The sequence below is a fragment of the Citrus clementina genome, unplaced genomic scaffold, assembly GCF_000493195.1.
Source record: "Citrus clementina cultivar Clemenules unplaced genomic scaffold, Citrus_clementina_v1.0 scaffold_3, whole genome shotgun sequence".
Taxonomy (NCBI): domain Eukaryota; kingdom Viridiplantae; phylum Streptophyta; class Magnoliopsida; order Sapindales; family Rutaceae; genus Citrus; species Citrus x clementina.
The window spans coordinates 1,804,541-1,824,863 of record NW_006262339.1 but is presented as its reverse complement, the minus strand read 5'-3'; the positions used below and the strand labels follow the sequence as shown (position 1 = coordinate 1,824,863).

General features: G+C 34.6%; 4 protein-coding genes across 6 annotated transcripts in view; 1 reads left to right on the top strand and 3 right to left on the bottom strand.

Moving 5' to 3' along the window:
* The first annotated feature begins 8,147 nt into the window (after positions 1–8,147).
* On the top strand, positions 8,148–11,482 carry LOC18048788 (transcription factor GLABRA 3). 3 transcript variants are annotated; one of them, XM_024187645.1, is made up of 8 exons: positions 8,148–8,460; positions 8,825–9,085; positions 9,179–9,275; positions 9,409–9,423; positions 9,656–9,712; positions 9,820–10,680; positions 10,763–11,128; positions 11,228–11,482. In XM_024187645.1, the coding sequence occupies exons 1-8, from the start codon at positions 8,333–8,335 to the stop codon at positions 11,321–11,323; spliced, it is 1,881 nt and encodes a 626-aa protein (XP_024043413.1). In that variant the 5' UTR covers positions 8,148–8,332; the 3' UTR covers positions 11,324–11,482. The 3 variants fall into 3 exon arrangements, with proteins under 3 accessions (XP_024043413.1, XP_024043414.1, XP_024043415.1); XM_024187646.1 differs by having other exon boundaries at positions 11,223–11,482; XM_024187647.1 differs by lacking the exon at positions 9,656–9,712.
* A 1,460-nt stretch (positions 11,483–12,942) lies between these two features.
* LOC18048787 (gibberellin 20-oxidase-like protein) lies at positions 12,943–14,580 on the bottom strand. The gene is made up of 2 exons (XM_006439476.2): positions 13,827–14,580; positions 12,943–13,729 (listed from the first exon to the last, which is right to left on the bottom strand). Exons 1-2 carry the CDS (start codon positions 14,180–14,182, stop codon positions 13,096–13,098), a joined length of 990 nt encoding a protein of 329 aa, XP_006439539.1. The 5' UTR covers positions 14,183–14,580; the 3' UTR covers positions 12,943–13,095.
* Positions 14,581–14,711: 131 nt separating this feature from the next.
* Positions 14,712–18,329, bottom strand: LOC18048654 (GMP synthase [glutamine-hydrolyzing]). The gene is made up of 6 exons (XM_006439475.2): positions 17,671–18,329; positions 16,626–16,876; positions 16,116–16,491; positions 15,876–16,007; positions 15,619–15,794; positions 14,712–15,207 (listed from the first exon to the last, which is right to left on the bottom strand). The coding sequence occupies exons 1-6, from the start codon at positions 18,205–18,207 to the stop codon at positions 15,084–15,086; spliced, it is 1,596 nt and encodes a 531-aa protein (XP_006439538.1). The 5' UTR covers positions 18,208–18,329; the 3' UTR covers positions 14,712–15,083.
* Positions 18,330–19,552: 1,223 nt separating this feature from the next.
* The window catches only part of LOC18048652, a 3,930-nt gene continuing 3,159 nt past the window's right edge, over positions 19,553–20,323 (bottom strand). The window contains exon 7 of the mRNA XM_024188951.1: positions 19,553–20,275. Within this exon, the coding sequence (XP_024044719.1) occupies positions 19,821–20,275 (455 nt within the window). The 3' untranslated portion in view covers positions 19,553–19,820. The remainder of the gene's footprint in view (positions 20,276–20,323) is intronic.

Sequence of the window (20,323 nt, the reverse complement as noted above, 5' to 3'; positions counted from 1 at the left end):
TAGTGATCAATTGTGCGACGGGCGCCTATCTGCGACAGGCGCATGTCGCACATAGCTTCGTGCGACATGCACCTGTCGCACATAGCTTCGTGTTGATTGTCCAACGACTCGCAGCAAGCAACTGCACTGAAACTCTCTCGCAAGTTTAGAAAATAACTTAAACCACTCAGTGGTGCCGATTGGTGTTGGATCCGGATGAATTATGATCAGATTTCACTTTTACCGTTCACCATCGGCGTTTACTGTTGCCTTTTGCCGTCGCCGGTGATGATTCAAGAGTGCAAAGCTGCGTTTGGTTTGATAAAAGGGGAGAAAGAAAGTTACTTTTAGTTTGTAAACAAGGGTAATTTGGGGAGAAAAGCGTGTCTTTGGCTAATGTTGATAGAAAAAAATTTCGAGGATTAATTGTGAAAATAGTAAAAGTTTTATGATTATTTTTGTAAATTTCTCAGGCAATAGAGACCATCGTCCATGAGAGTTAGCCGAGAGCTTTTCAACTCTCACGGGCGATGGAGGACGAGTGTTGGTGAGAGTTATTCAACTCTCCGGGTGATGGCCATCATTGTGCAGGTAATTAGAAGCAAATATTATGGGAAATTTACGAAAATAACCATAAAATTTTTGCTATTTTCACAATTAACCCTCTCAACTTTTTTCTATCAACATTAGCCAAACATACGCTTTTCTCCCCAAATTACCCTTCTTTACAAACGAAAAGAAGCTTGGTGCGACAGGCCCAAGTCTTGGTGCGACAGGCACCTGTCGCACCATGCTTTGGTGCGACAGGCACCTGTCGCACCATGCTTGGTGCGACAGGTTGCCTTCTTCTACCTCAGTATTTATTTGTTTTCGCCAGTCCTTTCGTCTTTGTTCGTCTCTTCTTATTCGTATGTAATATTTTCTTCTACCTCAGATCGAATCTCATCCGACAACCCAAACAACAAAACAAAATCAGCTTTTTAATTCTCCAAAATCCAATTTCGGAATTCAAATTCCCCGGGATTTTCCATTAAAAGCCACGTTGCGAAATGCTAGGCGGGCTGTATGGAGACCTACCTCCACCCTCCGATGAGGACAAACCCACCAACACGACCACCACTATCTAGTCAATTTTCGCGCCACCACAAACCATTCTCAAGCCCCAATCCAAACCCAAAACCACCCAAAATTCTCTCCCGACTAGACCCCATTCCTCACCTGCAATCGCACCTTCCCCCGACGACGTGGTAGCGCTGCCGCAACCGGCATTGGTTGACGTCACTTCGACCGTAATCAAGGAGCACGACCCCGCTAGACCGAACGATTACGAGGATTATAGGAGAGAGAAGAAGAAAAAAGAGGTGGATGCTGAAATTAGTAGAGAACTGGAGAGAAGAAGGCAAGAGGAAGAGGAAAGGGAGATGAGAGAGAGGGGTAATTTGGTCTCAACGGTTCTTTTATGGCTAATGTTGATAGAAATTTGTTTGAGGGGTTAAGATGAAAAAAACAAAAAAATTTATGGTTATTGGTGTAAATTTCCCAAATATTATAATGAGAAATTTATTACATACACTCCATTGTCCATGAGTGTGTGTAACTATTAGCTATTATAATAAGAAATTTTGTTACGTGACTGAATTTGCTAACAATTTTATAAAAGTAATTAGAAATGTAAATTTCTCGAGATTTATCAGTGAAAATGAGAAAAAAAAAAAAAAGACAGAATGAGTTATTAATTAGCATTTACTGCATTTGGTCCAAAACTAGAAATAATTTTTGTTATCCTTATATCATATATTCTCGCAGATCTTTTAGATTCTTTTTTTTTGGGGGGGGGGGGGGGGGGGGGGGCACTTGTATGGTGGTGGCCCTGGTGGGTACCTAACTTCCTATGTTCGATGCTTTTCTTGGCAAGAAATCAATGATTGACTAATTGTGTTTGTATTTTGAACTCACACCACGAATAATGAACTAAATTATTTTTTATTTAATTAATGGTAAAAAATTATTGTTTCTTTCTTCAACCGAAGGACCACAAGTTCCTAGCTATGGCTAGGGTTTCGTTGTTTATCACAAATATGATAAGAATAGGGTTTAATATATTTTTTTTCCGAAGTTATGGACTAATGGTATCTTAATACTCCCTTCAGCTACATAAATTGAATTGGAACGCTAGAGTCTACATCTCTTGATTCTATATGGTAGATTTTATCAATTGAACTAGTTTAATAGGATTTAATATTCAATTAACAATACGAATTGAGGAATTTTCATTTCTTAGCTTGTTGTCTCAACAAATCAATATATGTAATGTAGAGAAAGAAGGATGTGGATGACACATGCCTTTTTTTTTTTCTCTTGGGTGGTGGGGGGGGGGGAAGGCCGGGAGGGGTTAAGTTTACCATCATTCAATATGTCTACCGTTTTGGGACTTGAGGATGAGGAGTTGTTTGGTTTTATAAATCTTTTATAGAAGATTAATAGGTTTCTTTAGTCGATGCTAATTAGTATGAGTAAATATAATCACTAGAAATTTGTTTTTGATTTCAAACTTTGAATCTCGTGTGTATGACAAGATACAAGATGAATGCTTCTGATCATGCTATAGTCATATGACTAATTAATTTTATCGCAATATAATCATATGACCATATCGTGTTTCTAAAAGATATAAAAGCACCAAACAAAGATTGATCCCACCATCATATTAAATTCGACATAGCATTATTATTAGTGGATCATTATGGAGCAGCAAATTAATGCTAGAAGAGTGAAAAAAATCAGAATAACTTCGCCATTGAAACCGCAAACAAAGAAGTTCACGAGCAAACCAATTAACAACTTATATTGTTAAAAGGGAATGACTACTTTGGGAGTAGTTATGAGATAGAGGGTAAATTATAGCTACATAACTAAAATGATAAATAGTAAAAAATACATTATAATTTTAATTGTGTAGTTATGAAGACGTATTTTATTTTATAGGAATTTCAATATAACCGGACCTTTTAAAATTTATTACAGATCTGACACTCAATTTATTAGAGATTCTTAATTATAAAATTTTATCACGCACGGATTAAGATTCTCTTCTGATCTGATTTCTTCCTGAGTAAAAATATATATGAGTGATTGGTAGTTAATAAATAAATAAAGTAAAAAAATTAAATTATGCACATATATTATCACTCAAAGATAAATGATATAAGATCTTAAAAAATTCAAAGAGTTCAAATTAGGAAAGGTTATTTCTCCGCCACCCATACCGATAAAGTCAATAGAAGCCCCCATCAATAAACTGTTTGACAGGTAGCTAGGTCAGCAATTAATTAAAATTAACAACTCGCCGCAATCAGCCCCAAATTTATTTATTCTATATAATTTTTTTTTTTTGGAAAAAAAGAATTCTACTTGTTTATTAGTGAATGGGGTTTGTTTAAATGTGTGATCAAACAAGAACCACATCCACGTGCTACGTGGGCGTGGCTAGTAGCTACATGCATGGGTGAAGGTTCAGGTTGGAGAGAATGAAGCGCCCAATTGATTTCCATGGATGTAACCTCAGACCTTCAATTATACGTGTATCTTCTTCGGCGTCTTATAATTTTGTGTGTGTGTGTGTGTGTGTGAACTCATGACTTAATTCTATATTTTTATCAATATTGACTCTTTAGTCAGATGTTTAGTTATAAAATTTTGACAAAAAAACATAAAGAGGCTAAAATATCAGGTAGTCATTAATCAATTTATTTTTTATCAAGACATTTTAATCTTTCCTTTTTTTTTTTTTAATCACAATTTTGTAATACAATTTTTTTTCGGGTCAAAATAACATTTTCCTTATTCAATAACTCACACGTGTCGTAAGCTCCAATCACGCTGGGTAAGGTCCAATTGACAGGTGTCATCCACCATCGTCTTTAGAAATGGGTCCAGCTACTTTGCCTAGGTGGTAAAGTAACCCCACTGTTTGTCTTGTAGCGGATTAGCCGTTAGATTGCGAGCAAAAAGATCCAATGACCGATAATTCAAATTTTTTTATTAAAAAAAAAAAGCTCTAATTAATGGGTCACCAGACGAATCTGTTAGTAGGGTAACAAAAAATGAAAGATTTTTTCATCTTTTATAAATGATGTTAAAACTTTGAGGATCCGTAAGAGTAAGGTTATGTTTGGAATTGATGTGTTGTATCTTTAAGAGACGGCTGCTGTGAGGAAAAAAAAATCATAATTATAAAATAAAAATTAATAATATGTAGTAAATATAATTTTGATAAAATTATTAAAGATATATTAAATTTTTTATTATACAAGTAAAAAATTATATCAATATAATTTTTAAATTACAGTAACTAGTCTAAACACTTTAATACTATACATTTTAAACTATAATTACCAAATATCAATACCAAACAAATTTTAAGATACGAAATAAAATAAAGTTTAATTCAAAACATATCATAAATTTTCGAATTAAGTTTGTTGTTTGAGAACGTTTTATAACGTCCAGTCTGACTCTAAGCTCCAAGTCGATGGCCCACGTAGATAGAAGTTGGGTTCTGCCGAGGATTTTGCAATTTGGAATTTTTTTTTTTGTTTTTAATTTTGTTTCAAACTTCCAATTTATTTTTCTTAAAAAAACAAGAACAAGTCAAACGGCACTCGTAAGTTGCCGTTTCTGTCAGGTTGGTATCAGTATTGAGTTGAAATATCGTCAGTGTTTATGCCTTATTGGTATGATTAATGATTTATTTAATGGCTATAAATATCTATTTAATCATATAAGTTTTTTTTTTTATTTTTTTATTGTTGTTCAAATGTTTTTTCAGTAGAATTTTTTAAGGTTAAATAAGTCATTTTGTCTTTGTCAATAAGAGCTCACATTTTTTATTTTTGGGAATTGGGATCAGAGGTTAAAATTCTTTTAAATATTAAATATTTAAATACTTAATTTTTAATCTTATTTAATTCCTTTAAAAAATTATTTTGAAAAATTATTTTTTTTAGTAGAGCCTTTAAGCATTTTATAACTTCATTTTAAAAAACTTATCTATTAAAATAATTTTATAATTTTTAATAAAATTTTTGTTAAATAAAAACTTTACCAATAAAATTCTACTTAAATAAGTTTAATTTGAAAATTTGTATCAAATGAAGTCTTAATTAGGTTGTCTTACACTTTTAACTTGCGCAACTATTTGTAAATTCTACATGATTTAGTAATGTGTCATTAATTACATCGAACTGTAATGATTTGGACATATAAGTGTAATCCGACGGGTCAAGCCATGAAATTATCTCTACATCTCTACATAAAAACTTCGTAGTGAAAATGATGATATTTTGATAATATTTTCTTTCATCACCGATTGTGAATAAGTAATGTTGACTCGATCTCGTTAATTTAATTTAAATTTTATTTCATTTCCATTTCAATTGGATATTATTATATGGTATTATATCATCAATTTCTTTTTTATTTTCTTTGACTCTTCGTACATACACATAATTTCAATTTCTACTAAAGTAGAACGAGCCAAAGAGTTCGTTTTCATCCTGAATGCTATTGCTAGGAGATTATCTCTGCTTTTTTAGAAAGGTACGAAATACCAACCATCTTGTCCAATTTCTTCTAGTTCTAGGATTTACTAGACATACCAAAACATTACTCATGAAATTAGCAAAAAAAAAAAAAAAAAAAACATGAGCCGTGGCTGCATTACAACGACCAGAAGTAGTCATCACCGGAGCCATAGCCACCAACAAAGAACACTGCACCATCAAAACCACAGGAAATCTGAAATTTGACAGGTATGAGTGTCATAATTTATTAAATTTGGTTTTAAGTATTTTTACATATATTTAGGGGAGAATCTATAATTTTTGGTGCATAGAAATGGCACTGAAAGGTATATTAAAAGGCCATTTAATTTAAAAACACCAATGAAAGGGACCTTAATCCTAAAAAAAAGAAGTTTGGTAAAACATGAACTTAAAAATTTCAATAAGGTTAAAGGCTCGAGTTTAGAAATGTTAAGAGGTATGTATATATATTGAGAGATTAAGTAGTAAATTTTTTTTATGGTGAATTGATGATACTTAGCTTTTTTTTCTTTTTATTAGTCGTTAGCTATTAGTTAGCCTCTGAAGTAGTAGCATGCATGGGTCTTATAAGCTTTTAACTAAGAAAATTTAAATTGAAACTTAAGCAGTAAGGACATTAAAATTTATATATATTTTTATTTGTTAATAATATTTCTTATTTTATTAAAATGAGATGTCTTTTTTTTTTAGGAAATTATTGCTCATAATATTTACAATCATACAATTATTGAGATCAGTTTACATTAAATCTTATATGTGGCACTGCCTAAATTTTAACCCTCTCAAATATTCAAAGGACGTAAACTCTACTCTTAGGAAAAAGACTACCATCACTTAAGGTTTGAGGAATAAAATTTAAATTAAACCCTTACAATACATATGTGGGCGCTCAAACCATTTTTTTTACATTTACGAAAGAATAACTCTAGTCAGTTGCCCAAACCCTAATGGTTTATTAAAATGAGATGTCTTGGATGAAAAAAGGCACGCTTGATTTCTCTCAACAAAATATTGCCTTTGCTCTACTTCCACATGTGGATGCTTTTCGGCTTCGCAAAAGCTCCATTTAATTTCATAGTGAGTATAGCTATAGCTTCTGAAAAGGCTATGGCTTATGGCTATGGTTATGTCTATTTCTGTTTCCAAATTAATTCCAATAGAGTGGGGGTGCGGGAACACGATGGGCTTCTTGCCAGCACCATTCCCATTTATTTTTATTTCCATTTTCACACGCATAAAAACACACACACATATGTAAGCATTCTGCAAATTCTCCAATGAATTAATGTTTCATGTAATAGCAATTCTCTTAATTAGAAGAGCTAGCGACAGTAATTTACTGAATTCTATCATGAAAGTCTGGCTTTTTAAGTTATTTTTGGGTTGTGAAAGGAATTGCATTGTTTCAGGGTCCGTCCCTCTGCTTTGTTGGCTTGCTAATATTTTGACACTTTTTCTAAAATAAAGGCTTTTAATATTCTATTAAAAAGTGCTTTTAACATTCATCATCAATATCAACTGACACTTTTACCACCATATTAAGTATATAATATGGTAAAAATAAAAAAAATTATTCAATAAACTATCCATTTAACTCAAACTTTTAATCAGAATTTACAGGAATAATAAACTGGAGAATTCTATTTTCAGCGTAATTAGAGAATCCTCAAGCAGAAACAAGAGAGACTTGAAGAAGCAGTATTCATTGGAATAAATGACTTGGTTTTTTTATTCGTTATTATTTCTCACCAAATCCCTCCTTCGATTTGACACTGCGTAAATGTTCATGTGACCCACTGTTTATTGTAATTTTTGCACCAGTTCCACGTTTCTATCTTCTTTCTTTGTCCTATCTTTCATTTCCTATTAGGCTATTAGCCTTTCTCACGCAACTCTTCAATTCATATATATGCATGCTTTATGTATCTTGATATCTCCAAAAGCCATGAACACAAATCGAAGCAAAGCACTTGCAGAGCATATACATGAAATCATATTTCACTTGAAACGAACTTCATTGTTTTCAATTGTACTTGTCTTTCATTTTTCCTTTTTTTGTTGATTGAGCTACTGGTTTGATGGTTTGGTTCTGTGAGTGAAAAATTATTGCAACTACTTTAGTCTTTAGACTGGAGATAGTGGCTGTGTTTGTGTGATCAGCTTGTAGGACCAAGTGTTTCTGTTTGCTGGGTCAGTAAAGTTCAGATCTTTATTACCCTCTTCAACTAAAAAGAACCAATAAGTTATCTTCTTGTGTGCGTGCTTTGCTTCCTACTCTTTTATTGGGTTATTTAGTGCCATTTTTTGAGATTGATGCTAAGATACTATTACCATTATTATTATTATTTTTCGTTCATCAAAGTGAGTGACCTGAGAATGTATAAATTACAACAAGGAATTAATTGCTACTGGTCCATTCCATTACAGTAATGGACCTTTTAACTCACGTCCTGTACATCTGTCTGATAAAGATTAATGACACCAGCTTTACACGGCTACCCAAAAACTCCCGGCCATCTTTGAGTTACGAACCCTCGAGGTTCAGCTACTTCTGTAGAGTCTGAGTCTGAGTCCGGGCTGCTTTTGCTTTTTATTTTCGAAACAGAACAGTTTTGCCAAACGCCCATAAAGGTTAGATGTTTTAGTCTGTTGAAAATGAGGAATCAAGAATTGAGCAAGATTTGTTAGTGTGTGATTGGTTTTTCAGTACCTTGCTTTTTAGATTAAGCTTTCTTTTTGCATTTCATCAAATGGATACTACTAAGATTCAAAATCAGAAGAGAGTGCCAGAGAGCCTGAAGAAACAGCTCGCTCTTGCTGTGAGAAGCATTCAGTGGAGCTATGCAATTTTCTGGACCATTTCAGATACACAACCTGGGTACTCAAAGTTCCTTCTTCTTTCAGTTCTGGCTTATCCCTGTTCTGCTTCCCTTTTGTTTCTTCTCAAATATATACATTTTTCCTTCGAGCACGGATATAAAATGAACAAACACTCAAGTTAGTTTGTTTTAATATATGCGAAAATGATTTTCTGCTCTGGCTTTTGTTCTTTTTTATCAATTGGGTCTGCTTAAGATTCAAAATTGACGTAGACAAATGGGGACAATCTAGTTCCAGATTTAGGGACATGTTGGCCTGCTGGACTAGAGAGCTCAAAAGTTGATTTTTTGTTTTTGTTTTTGTTTTCATCTTACTTTTTTACTTCTTTTTTACTCTTCTTTCGATTGTGAATGATATTTTAGGGTCTTGGAGTGGGGTGATGGCTACTACAATGGAGATATTAAGACAAGGAAAACAATTCAATCAGTAGAGCTCAGTTCCAACCAATTGGGTTTGCAAAGGAGTGAGCAATTGAGAGAATTATACGAATCTCTTTCGGCTGGTGAGAGTCATCCACAAGCTGCCAGCAAAAGACCATCAGCGGCATTGTCCCCTGAAGATCTTACTGATACCGAGTGGTATTACTTGGTTTGCATGTCATTTAACTTCAACATCGGTGAAGGGTAATTTTGACCACACATCTTTGTACTCAACCCTTCGAAATTGCATACACAATAATCCCTGTTGTATTAAATTTTCGCTTACGTTGCTCTTAGGTTGCCAGGAAGGGCACTTGCAAATAATCAGCCTATATGGTTGTGCAATGCTCAGTATGCAGACAGCAAAGTGTTCAGTCGTTCTCTGCTGGCAAAGGTAGGATACTGAGAACTAAATTTTCAGCCTAAAATGATACCAATTGGCTAAGAAATTCAAATTGGAAGAAGAATCTAAATATTTTTTTTCTGTGTTTGGTCTTTGTTTCATAAACCGGCACTGCATCTCTCAGAGTGCATCTATTCAGGTGCAGTTTCTCTTTCCCTCTATATCTTTTTCAATGACGCATTTACTAGCATCTTATTGAGTTTCCATTTCTAGAGTCAAGAATCTTGCACAAATGAGAAATGGAAACAAAGTAAATCTAATATAAAATATATGATTTGGTACAAGTAAATCTAATATAAAATATATGTTTTGGTACAAATAAGAGCAGTCATAATTCCTCTCTATTATTTATCTATTTATTTATTTTTCAGACAGTAGTATGCTTCCCACATTTGCATGGTGTGGTTGAGTTGGGGGTAACTGAGCTGGTAACTTTTCTATCAGATCCCCGTTTGATTACAATCTCTCAGATTTTTGCTTTGCACATTACAGTGCCAGTTCAAGTTATTGATACTTCATGACTTGTTTTCTTAAGGTGTTGGAGGAACCTGATTTTATTCAGCACATTAAGACTTCATTCATGGAGATTCCATGTCCAATGATTTCCGGTAATTCCAGTAGCGGTGCTGGAAACATGAGAGATGACAAAGATCTCGCTTGTGCTGCACTTTGTTCACAGAATCTTGACACTACAATGGTTCCAGTTGTGGGTTATGAAGTGTTAGAAATGGCTTCTCCAGATAACAACGGTTCTAGTGGCATCAAGCACAATCAACCAGCAGATTATTCATTTATGGTTGGAGGCATAAATGGGGTGGCTTCTCAAGTACAAAGCTGGCAAGTCATGGATGATGAGTTCAGTAACTGTGTTCATTCCGTGAATTCTAGTGACAGCATTTCCCAAACACTTGTAGATGCTACGAAATGTGTCTCTGCTTCAAAAGATGATAAAAAAATTGGCCATTGTTTGCAAGAAGTTGAAGAATGTAATCCCACAGAGCTAACCTCACTGGATCCCCAAGGCCATGATTTGCTCTATCAAAGTGTCCTTTCTTCCCTTCTAAAAACCTCCCATCAGCTAGTTTCGCGGCCGCATTTTCAAAACCACAGCCAAGAATCCAGCTTTGCCAGTTGGAAGAAAGGTGGATTGGTGAGTTGCAAGAAACAAAGAGACGGAGTTTCACAAAAGTTATTGAAGAAGATCTTATTTGAAGTTCCTCGGATAATTAATTACAGATTGCTTGAGTCGTCGGAAGATAATCACATTAAAGATGATGTTTCGAGACTAGAGGCTGAGGAAACTGCTACTAACCATGTAAAATCGGAGAGGAGGCAAAGGGGAAAGCTAAATGAAAGATTTGTTATTCTCAAATCCATGGTACCTTCAGTCAGCAAGGTAGCTAATTAAAACTCAATTCCTTACAATTATTGATCACTAAACATTCATCACTTGGTTAAAATTTTTAACTCGTTTGCAGTTTGACAAAGTATCTATACTAGATGACACAATAGAATACGTACAAGAGCTTGAGAGAAAAGTCAAAGAATTGGAGTCTTGCAGAGCAAAGTTAGAGGCTAATTATGACAACAGCAAAACTAGTAGAGCAAAGAAGAGAAAATCTCGTGACATCTATGAGTCGGAGCCAGAGTTTGAACGTTTTGCGACAGCAGATAATATAAATGTGAGCATAAATGAAAAGGATGTTCAAATTGAGATCAAGTGTCCATGGAGGGAAGGAATGTTGCTCGAGATTATGGATGCAATAAGCAACCTTCATTTATATTCCCACTCGGTTCAGTCATCCACCAATCGAGGCATTCTATCTCTTACTATCAAAAGTGAGGTACGTACGTGAAATTGCAAGCAAATATTGAGAATATCTTTTCCTTTATAACTAACATAATTATTCTTAACCATGCATGTTTTATTTTATTCAGTACAGAGGATCAAATGTCGCATCAGCTGGGATAATCAAACAATCACTACAAAGAGTTGCTTGGAAGTGTTGAATCTTGGTTTATACTCAGAAATTGTTTGATCCCCTATATATATTGTCCCAAGAAAGAAGTGTAGTGCAGTTGAGAGCATTTTGCAAAATCAAATTCAAAAGAGTGCGAGAGAGTAATATAGTTCGGGGAAATAAGCTTTATTCTGACAAATGATAATGTAACTTTCTTCGAATGAAAAGCACGTATCTTACGCCAAACCCTTGATGGGATCGCAATCAACTTTGAGTAATCATGTGAAACACACCGAGGGACCCTTTGAATTAATCCTTCATAAACGAATCTGTATGAAGATTTGCAATTAATGGGTTTCTTAAGAATGAACCTACCAATCCATATCAAGAAAGTGATTTTTTCCTAGTGGCAATGGGCAATCAACATGTCTTCGTTGAAAAGTGACAGCAACAAGCAAAAGGTGTCCTCAAAAGTTAATAATCATTGGCCAGCAATTAATAGTGCAACCCAGGAAGAGTTTTGATCCTGGAAAACTTTGAATGCTTTTATTATGTCTTATCATGCAAACTTTTTATCCGATTCTTTTATGACAATGGGTTCTATCTGAGCTTGTCATTTGAAAGACGGCTCTAGAATTTGCAGCGGCCTTTCGTAATCTCGTCGTAAATAATGGCGGAAATAATATTTGTTGCGAACCAGTAGGAGAGAAAAATTTGTATTGCGGTGGAACAGTCCTATTGTTCTAAAACCCACTAGCTTCTTTAATATTAAAGTCAATAAGTCTTATTATGATTAATTATATTATACTCTTATTTTTTCTTTACTTTTACAATAATGTCCTTACAATAATACTCTTGGAATATTAATAAAAAGAAAAAAAATGTTAATTTATTAAATCTATCTTAAAAGTAAAATAAAATTAGTGTAATATTTTTTTTATTTTTTAAGAATTAACTTTGTAAACTAATTTATTTGTAAATAATTAATTAGTAAGATTGTTGTAAGGGTATTAAACATTGTTTAAAGTTCACCAATATTAATTTATTTATAAGTAATAATTAGCAAGATTGTTGTAAAGACGTGAAAAATACTAGTTCTTTATATTGATATTTATTGATTAATTCATAATGAATAATTAATTTTCTCAACGAGTAAATTAATTAGTGTAAAAAAATATAGTAGCAATTGTATTATTATAAAAGTGAATAAAAAGAAAGGACCAGAGAGTAATAACATATTTAAAACGAGGGAGTTTTGAGATTTTTCAAAATGTAAAGATTAAATAGTTAATTAAACCAAAATAAAAAAAATTAAACAATCATTTAGCATTAGATGCAAAAAACAGTAAAAGGATTCTTATTTATACGTCCGCTAAATTCAAATAACTATATTGACCACAGAAAAAGATGACCGAAGAGAAAACCACGAGCCCCTTTAGATCGTAATAAGCACTGATGAAGAATTTGCTTCAATCCTGATACTGCAGATGCTACTGAATTGGCCGCGGAAATGGAATAGGACATTATCTATTTGGGTCTTGTTAACTGTTAAGTTTACAGATCATGCTTTTGACCCAGTTGTTGTTACTCATTTGAGTTAAATTAAAATGTAACTATTGGAATTGCCTGTCGGGTCTTCAAAGCCCCATTTCTCAAAAGCAATTAAGTAAAGGCAAGAAAACAAAAATGTCGTTGGATTCAATAATAACAACAAACTCACACTTACACCAACAGAGTACGGACTTTAGAGAAGATTTGTCACCATCAGATAGCCGATCAGGCGATACAGAACATACACATTCACATTTGGATACAATTTAATTAACTGGATATTGTACATTTTTACCCAGCTAAAACTCCAGAACTGATGCCATACCTCCCTTCTGTTTTATCCCTGCAAAATCGTTGACAGTATGCGCAATTCTCTCGAATTTACCTTCGTCATTATTTTCTCTAAACTTCAAATAGTCCAAGCAAACGAAGGGCTTGTAAATCCTTGAGCATCCTTCTCCCACAACTTCATCCGGTGCTCGAATCACCTTCTCATCCTCAAAACCCCAAAAGAAAGCCAGTGAGAGACGGTTTATGAATCGTTTCAAAACAACCCGATGCTCAGATGACCTTAACCTCCCATTGCTCCAAGCTTGCATAAGATCTCCAACATTAACTACTAGTGAATTCTCACATGGGAATATGTCAATCCACTCCCCCTCCTTGGATCTCATCTGGAGTCCACCAATCTCATCCTGATAGACTAGCGTTAGACAACTCATATCAGTGTGCATTCCAAGCCCTTCAAGCTCTTTATCTTCTTTGACAGTCTCTGGTGGTGTATAATTTATGATCCTCAAATACCCTTGACACTTACCAAATTCAGATTCATAAAATTTCCTTTCATAATCACCTCCCAAACTCATTAATATAATCTTTGAGATTCTCTGAGATAACTCCACCATCTTGATCCCATACTCTTGCAATAACTCACTACGAAATTGAAAAGCAAGATAACATTAACCTAATGCAGATAAATGATTAACAAAACTGTAGTGCCAAGACAGTGGGATGTTAAAGAAAATGTTACCTGAAGTCAGAACTCTGTTGGCCAAAAAGCACACATGCAGAAGCCTTTGCGGCAGCAAAGTAATCTGGACCAGAAACCCGCAGGCTTTCAAAATAAGGGGAAGCTATAAAATGAGGGGTGTAGGTTTTGATGCATGATGATGGTCCAAGCTTGAGCTTGGTATCTGTGGGACTGCTAAACATACGTTTGGAGAATGAACAGACTTTCTTAAACATATCCTGGGAGATACCATGGTTAGTTACATAAAAAAAGCCCCATTCTTGACAGGCTTCAGAAAGGGAAGATAGAAAGGAGGGAGACACCGGTTGGGATAAATCCAACACAGGTAGCCGAACGGAAATCTGCAGTTCTGGCATTACTATACTGAAAAATACAATGGTTTGCTCAGCTGGATTCAAATGTTGACATAAAAAGCATGTTCCACATAGAAAGGGGTCAACTGTCAGAAGTTATAAGATAGACTTATATTCCAACTGTTGAAAAAAAATTCTGATACATTTTACCATAATCAGAAATGAAGAACACTAATTTAGGGTTTTATATAGACGATGATAATCTGAATCCCACCATTATAACTATGATTGGGCAGGTATAAAGAGGTGGTGAGACAGATCATTGTGGCCATCTCAATCAATGCTTTTTAAAGATAAGTGATAATTATTTTACACCATAATCACAATTATGGTGGAGACCACAGACTATGAGCAGCAAGTGCCACCATCAAACAAAAAAAATGGACTGACAATGGTAATAACATAATAACATTGAAGCTTAATTGTGAAAATGTATATACAAGCAAAGATAGGAAATAGGTTTCTAAAGCATGAATTCAGCATTTCACAGTTCTTGCTAACAAATTTTTGATGCTCAAGTCACACCTTCACATCAGCAACAAATACACACTTCTCATATAGCTTGAGGAAAACAGAAACATATAATTTCTGATAAATATAGCAAAAGCATAAAAGCTCATAAAAACCGATATGGTAAAAAAAATAGTGTAGTAACAAGTCAGTACGAAGTCTCCGCACAAATGTTAAGCCATCAACCCTCCAAAATATATTACCTTATGAGAATTATGTAATATGGATAAGGGCACAGACATAAAACACTATGAGCTTTTGTGTAATTCAACTTTCATCTCATGACCCCTCTTGATTAGAAGCAGAGGGAAGGTAATAATTGATGCATAAGCTTAACTCTAAACGACTAAAGAGTCTTGTACTTTTCATAAGCCACAAGGCATTCAACAGAGGATCATTCCCACTCAATCGTAGATGGAGGCTTTGATGTGATGTCTTGAACAACTCGGTTTACACCTCGAACAGTATTACAGATTTTTCTGGCTACATCATCAAGGAATTTGTGTTCAAAATAGTACCTGTAATTTCCACAGATCCAAAGAGAAAAAATAAGCAAGTTGCATGCAAGAAATTTTATTCTACCCCAAAAATCAAAGCCAAAAAGCCTACACTATTTCACAGAGAATACAGCGAAAGAGTAATTTCCAACACTCCATAGAAATAATTAGCGGCACTAGAAAACAAACATGACAATAAATTTGCAAAATTATGAACTTTTAAATTAGCAGCCTTTTGAAAAAAGAATAAAAAAACAATTAGCAGTAAAGACAAGGGATTCGAGAGGCAAGGTTCATCGAAATAAACTTCCGATGGAACATGAATATAGACCTTAGTTTACATGCCATCAAATGCTCATATGGTCGTTTGCTAGCTTATGCATATACACAACTCTACAGAAACCATCAAAAGTGAAAAAATTGGGGGCTTACCAATCTGCTGTCATTCCATCTTGGCTTGTAACAGCTCTGAGAGCAACAACATGAGAATGAGTTCTTTGATCGCCTTGAACTCCAACTGATCTTACAGGCAAAAACACTGCAAAAGCTTGCCAAATCAAATCATAAAGACCTGCCTCCTTGATTGATTGAATAAAAATTTCATCAACCTGAAAAGAAGTCAAAAAACTAAGGTTTAAAAGGGTAAACAACGACATAGGGTTATCGCTCAAAGCATAAACTACACATACCTGTCGAAGGATATCCAAGGAATTGCCTTCAGTTACATCACCAAGGACTCGCACTGCAAGGCCAGGGCCAGGGAATGGATGACGCTTTAGAAATTGCTCGGGAACATTCAATATCCGGCCAAGTTGACGGACCTTCATAAATAGAGAAAGAAAATGGCCAAAATAGAATCAACTATAAACACGAATGGAAATCATCTTTATTAGTATGAACGCATGATACGGTAAAATCGAAAACCAAACCTCGTCCTTAAATAGAAGTTTAAGAGGTTCAATGAGCTTCAACTTCATGTCTTTAGGAAGCCCCCCAACATTATGATGGCTTTTGATTGTGTGGGAGTGGGTTCTTCCCGTTCCAGGTGGTGGGCATGATTCAATTACATCTGGATACAAGGTTCCTTGGACCAAGTAAGCAGGCTTCTTTCCTAATTTCTGCTCCAAATCATGGGCAAAAGCATCAAAGATGCAGATGAATTCCTTTCCAATTATTTTCCTCTTCGTTTCAGGATCTATCACACCTTTCAGCTTACTAAGGAACTGATCAGTTGCATCAACACAAGTAACTGGTAAATGTAGATCCTTTTCAAAGGTATCCATAACACGTTCCCTCTCTTTGTACCTATGTAAAACAAAATTATGATTGAAAATTTACAGAGAGAAACCAAAAGATAAATGAAAGTGTAGAACCAATATAAAGTCTTTCCATGAAATCTAATCTTAGTTGTTTCAGAAAAAACATTCACACTCTCTTACCTTAATAAACCATTGTCAACAAAAACACAGTGAAGCCGGTCCCCAATTGCCTTATGAACAAGAGTTGCAGCAACAGTAGAATCTACACCCCCTGATAATGCACAGATGACATGATCTTCAAGCCCCACAGTATCCTTGATGCATTTAACTTCTTCATCCAATACATTTTCCAATTTCCAGCCTGCATTAACTCCACAAACATCAAATAGAAAATACCGAAGAGTTTCCATCCCTTCAGGTGAGTGTGTCACCTGCAGAACATTCAATAATCAGCAATTAAAATTGGAAGTTCGCATACCATTATAAACTTCCAATAGTTCCACACTAAATCACTAACGACAGCAAAACCACAACATCCAGGGGCGGAGCTCAGAGTTCAGACCAAATTAAAACATTTCAAAACTAATAATATGATTTTTTCAATTGAATAGGCAGGAATATGCAAAAGTTTTATTTTCATAGTATAAAAGTTCTTTTCCTATTAAAAAAAGGTAATACAAATTTAAATAAAACAAAGTCCATAAAACATCAACAAAAAAGTAGGCTCACCCATTTCTAGCAAGAGAAGGATAAAAGAATTTGTTAACAATAAATTAATAATTGTAAAGGTACAAGTTTTTATCAGAATTAATGTTTGTGGGATCATATAACTTTCATTTTTCTCTAAAGTTTAAAAATTGTGAGAGAATGTGCGTCCCTGCAGGGACCAAATGAAGATTTTACACTTAAAAATAATGATATTATCATAAAAATATTTTATTTAGGAATTTGTTGATTGTGCCGTGGCACCCTCTAGTCTGAACAGGGCTCCACCCCTAGTAGCATCCAGTCAACAACTGATATGTCAAACCATTTCAAATAGGTCTATGTAAAATTCTAGGACAATAAGCATCAAAACCTCCATAGATCCTACAACACATCCACACATCCTTACATCAAGACAAATAACTCCAACGCAACTCATATATAAACACCCCCCCCCCCCGGGGGCAGCGCCAAAAAAGAGGAAAAAAAAACAATTTTAGAAAATTCGAATTCCATCTACCTCAGGATGATACTGAAGCCCAAAAAGCCTCTTTTCTCTATTCTCAACAGCAGCCACAGCTCCCTGCTGACTCCTCGCCACGACTTCGAATCCATCGGGCAACACAACAGCCTCATCTCCGTGACTCATCCAAACGACCTGATGATGACCCACCTTCTTATTCCCAAAAATCCCCGAACTACGTTCCACCAGTATCTCCATTCTCCCGTACTCCTGCTTCTCCCCAACCTTAACTACACCATCAAGCTTCTGAACCATCAACTGGAGCCCATAACAAATTCCCAAAACATAAACGCCGTTAGACAGGGCCCACTCGAGGAATCCAGCGGGAAAAGCAGGGGCATCGGGGGAGTGGACGGAGTGGGGGCCGCCGGAAAGGATAACGACGCGGGGATTCTTGGCGGTAATGTCATCGAGAGAGCAAGTGCCGGAGAGGCAAAGAGACAAGATGGAGAGCGAACGGATTCGTCTGGTTATTAGGTGGGTGTATTGAGAACCGTAGTCGAGGATAAGGACGAGTTCTGGTTTATTCTCCATTTGTTGCTGGTGCAGGTGGTCTGGTTAGTGGTAGGGTTAGGGGTTTTGGGATTTTTGGTGGGTGGCTTGGCTTGGCAGGGTTTAAGGAATGAGGGAGAATTAGGGTTTTTATTGTTAAGTTTGGCGGGAAGTGGGGGGCGTGGATAAATTATTTATTGAAAATGATGGAAATATAATTTTTAATTCGTAATCAGATTTTAAAATACCATTTTATTTTCAACCCAACTGCTGTATGGCAACCCCCATTAAATACGTGCACCCTATTAAAATATCTCATAAATTTCTTCTCTACATTCTTTTTTTTAATTAAAATTTTTATTATTTATATAATTTTAACAAATCATTAACTAACCTTTTCTTTTCTTTCTTTCCTTAATTTTATAAATTCACATAAATTCATTCGTATATATTATTTTTCTTGCAAATAATTAGTATAAAAACCCATCATTCAAAAATAAACATCAACAAATATTTTTAGCTGAAGATCAATATATTAAGTGCAAATTAATTACTGCGTTCTTAAGTAGTGGTGGATCTAAAAAAATAATTTATTAGGGATTAAATTAGATAATAGCAAAATTTAGAAACTAAAATTTTGAATATATAAAATATTTACTAATACATTTATAAATGTACTCGATGTATTTTCATATTTTAAAAATGTTATGTAAAAGACTCATTATCAATATTATTAAATATCTCACTTCTTATATAAACAACTAAACTATCATTTATCTCATGTTATTACAGAGACGATTCTTCACGAATTTTGTTATTAAAAATGTTCATTCAACTATTATTATGGAAACTGGTAGAATTAATCTTGTTTATGGGAATAGAAAAATGTTTTTATGTGACAACTACCATTATTTTTAATAATGTGTAGGATTTAATAATTCTTAAAATTAAAGTTTAAATTTGTTTGGGTTTATAAATTCATAGGGACTTTTGTAATAGATTCATGGCGGTTAATTAGAAACCCAAAATATTTTTTCTTTTTATTCTTAGGTTTCGACTCTGTTCTTAATTCTTAAAGATAAAATTGTGACTTCAAAAAATACTACACGCGACAAAAACAAAAAAAAAAAAAACTTAGGGGTGAAAATATCCCACTCTTTAACGGTTAAACCTTTTAAAATTGAAAAAATATACAAAAATATAACAAATAGATCCCATGTTGTTAACAATTTTTTAACTTGAGATATAATTTTTCAATATGTATTAAATACGTCCCTACGCTAGTGAACTTCCCTGAAATGGATCGTTTATGTTATTCTTCCCAAGTCAGTATTACTCAGGGATCCGGAGAATGCTATGTTTCTTGTATGAAATTATTTTGTGTTGAAAATTTCAAACAACATCCACCGGGGGAATTTTGAAAACAACAAATAAAACCTGTGATTTCTCGACATTTATTGTAAACTATACAGTAACAGTAGAAAACAAGAAACTTGATGGCCCTGAATTTTGATTCGATGAGTCCCCGATCAGCAGCCTCCTCTCTAACTCATCAAAAAGAATTCTATAATCTTTCTTGATTCATCCAGTTGCAAGTTTGCATCCCATAACAAACATTGTTTGATGAGAAAGCATGCAAAGCAAAATTCGAGGCTTCAAGTACGCAGATCGATTGAAATTTCCAATTCCAGTTCTTCTAAAACACTTTCAACCAATTCAGTAACAGCAACTTCAGTATCAATTCGAATGTCCATCCATGTTGTTCTGGATTTTCCCAAGTCCTTTTCAACAAGTCCCTCCAAAGTTTGAAACTGTCGATGGAACAGGATGTCCAAGTCGACACATTTCATCACCTCGTTAACCACATTTGTTCCCGCTTGAGCTGGTCGGATTTGTGGTATAAGAAATGATAGCCGGGGGCAGCAACTGAAGTGACTTTGATATACCTCTAGAAGGACTTCATTGATATAATCAAAGAGGAGCTTCTTATCAACAGTGAGGAGGTTAGGCAATAACTCCACCTCATCAATTAAGGATGGTTCAAGAAGTTGGTCTGACGAATGACATTTCATTGAAAGTTCTTCCCATTTTGTACCGGAAGCTTGCAACACTGCGTGTTACATATTGGGACAAGGATTCATGCTCATTCATGGTATGA

Bases quoted from the DNA above. Each gene is read 5' to 3' on its own strand.
- LOC18048788 (XM_024187645.1), top strand. From the start codon at position 8,333: ATGGATACTACTAAGATTCAAAATCAGAAGAGAGTGCCAGAGAGCCTG. The intron at 9,086-9,178 runs GTAATTTTGACC...CGTTGCTCTTAG, and splicing joins AACTTCAACATCGGTGAAGG to GTTGCCAGGAAGGGCACTTG. The intron at 9,713-9,819 runs GTAACTTTTCTA...TGTTTTCTTAAG, and splicing joins AGTTGGGGGTAACTGAGCTG to GTGTTGGAGGAACCTGATTT.
- LOC18048787 (XM_006439476.2), bottom strand. From the start codon at position 14,182: ATGCCAGAACTGCAGATTTCCGTTCGGCTACCTGTGTTGGATTTATCC. The intron at 13,730-13,826 runs GTAACATTTTCT...TCAATTTCGTAG, and splicing joins CAACAGAGTTCTGACTTCAG to TGAGTTATTGCAAGAGTATG.
- LOC18048654 (XM_006439475.2), bottom strand. From the start codon at position 18,207: ATGGAGAATAAACCAGAACTCGTCCTTATCCTCGACTACGGTTCTCAA. The intron at 16,492-16,625 runs GTAAGAGAGTGT...TGTTTTACATAG, and splicing joins GTTGACAATGGTTTATTAAG to GTACAAAGAGAGGGAACGTG. The intron at 16,008-16,115 runs GTTTGGTTTTCG...CTATTTATGAAG, and splicing joins AACTTCTATTTAAGGACGAG to GTCCGTCAACTTGGCCGGAT.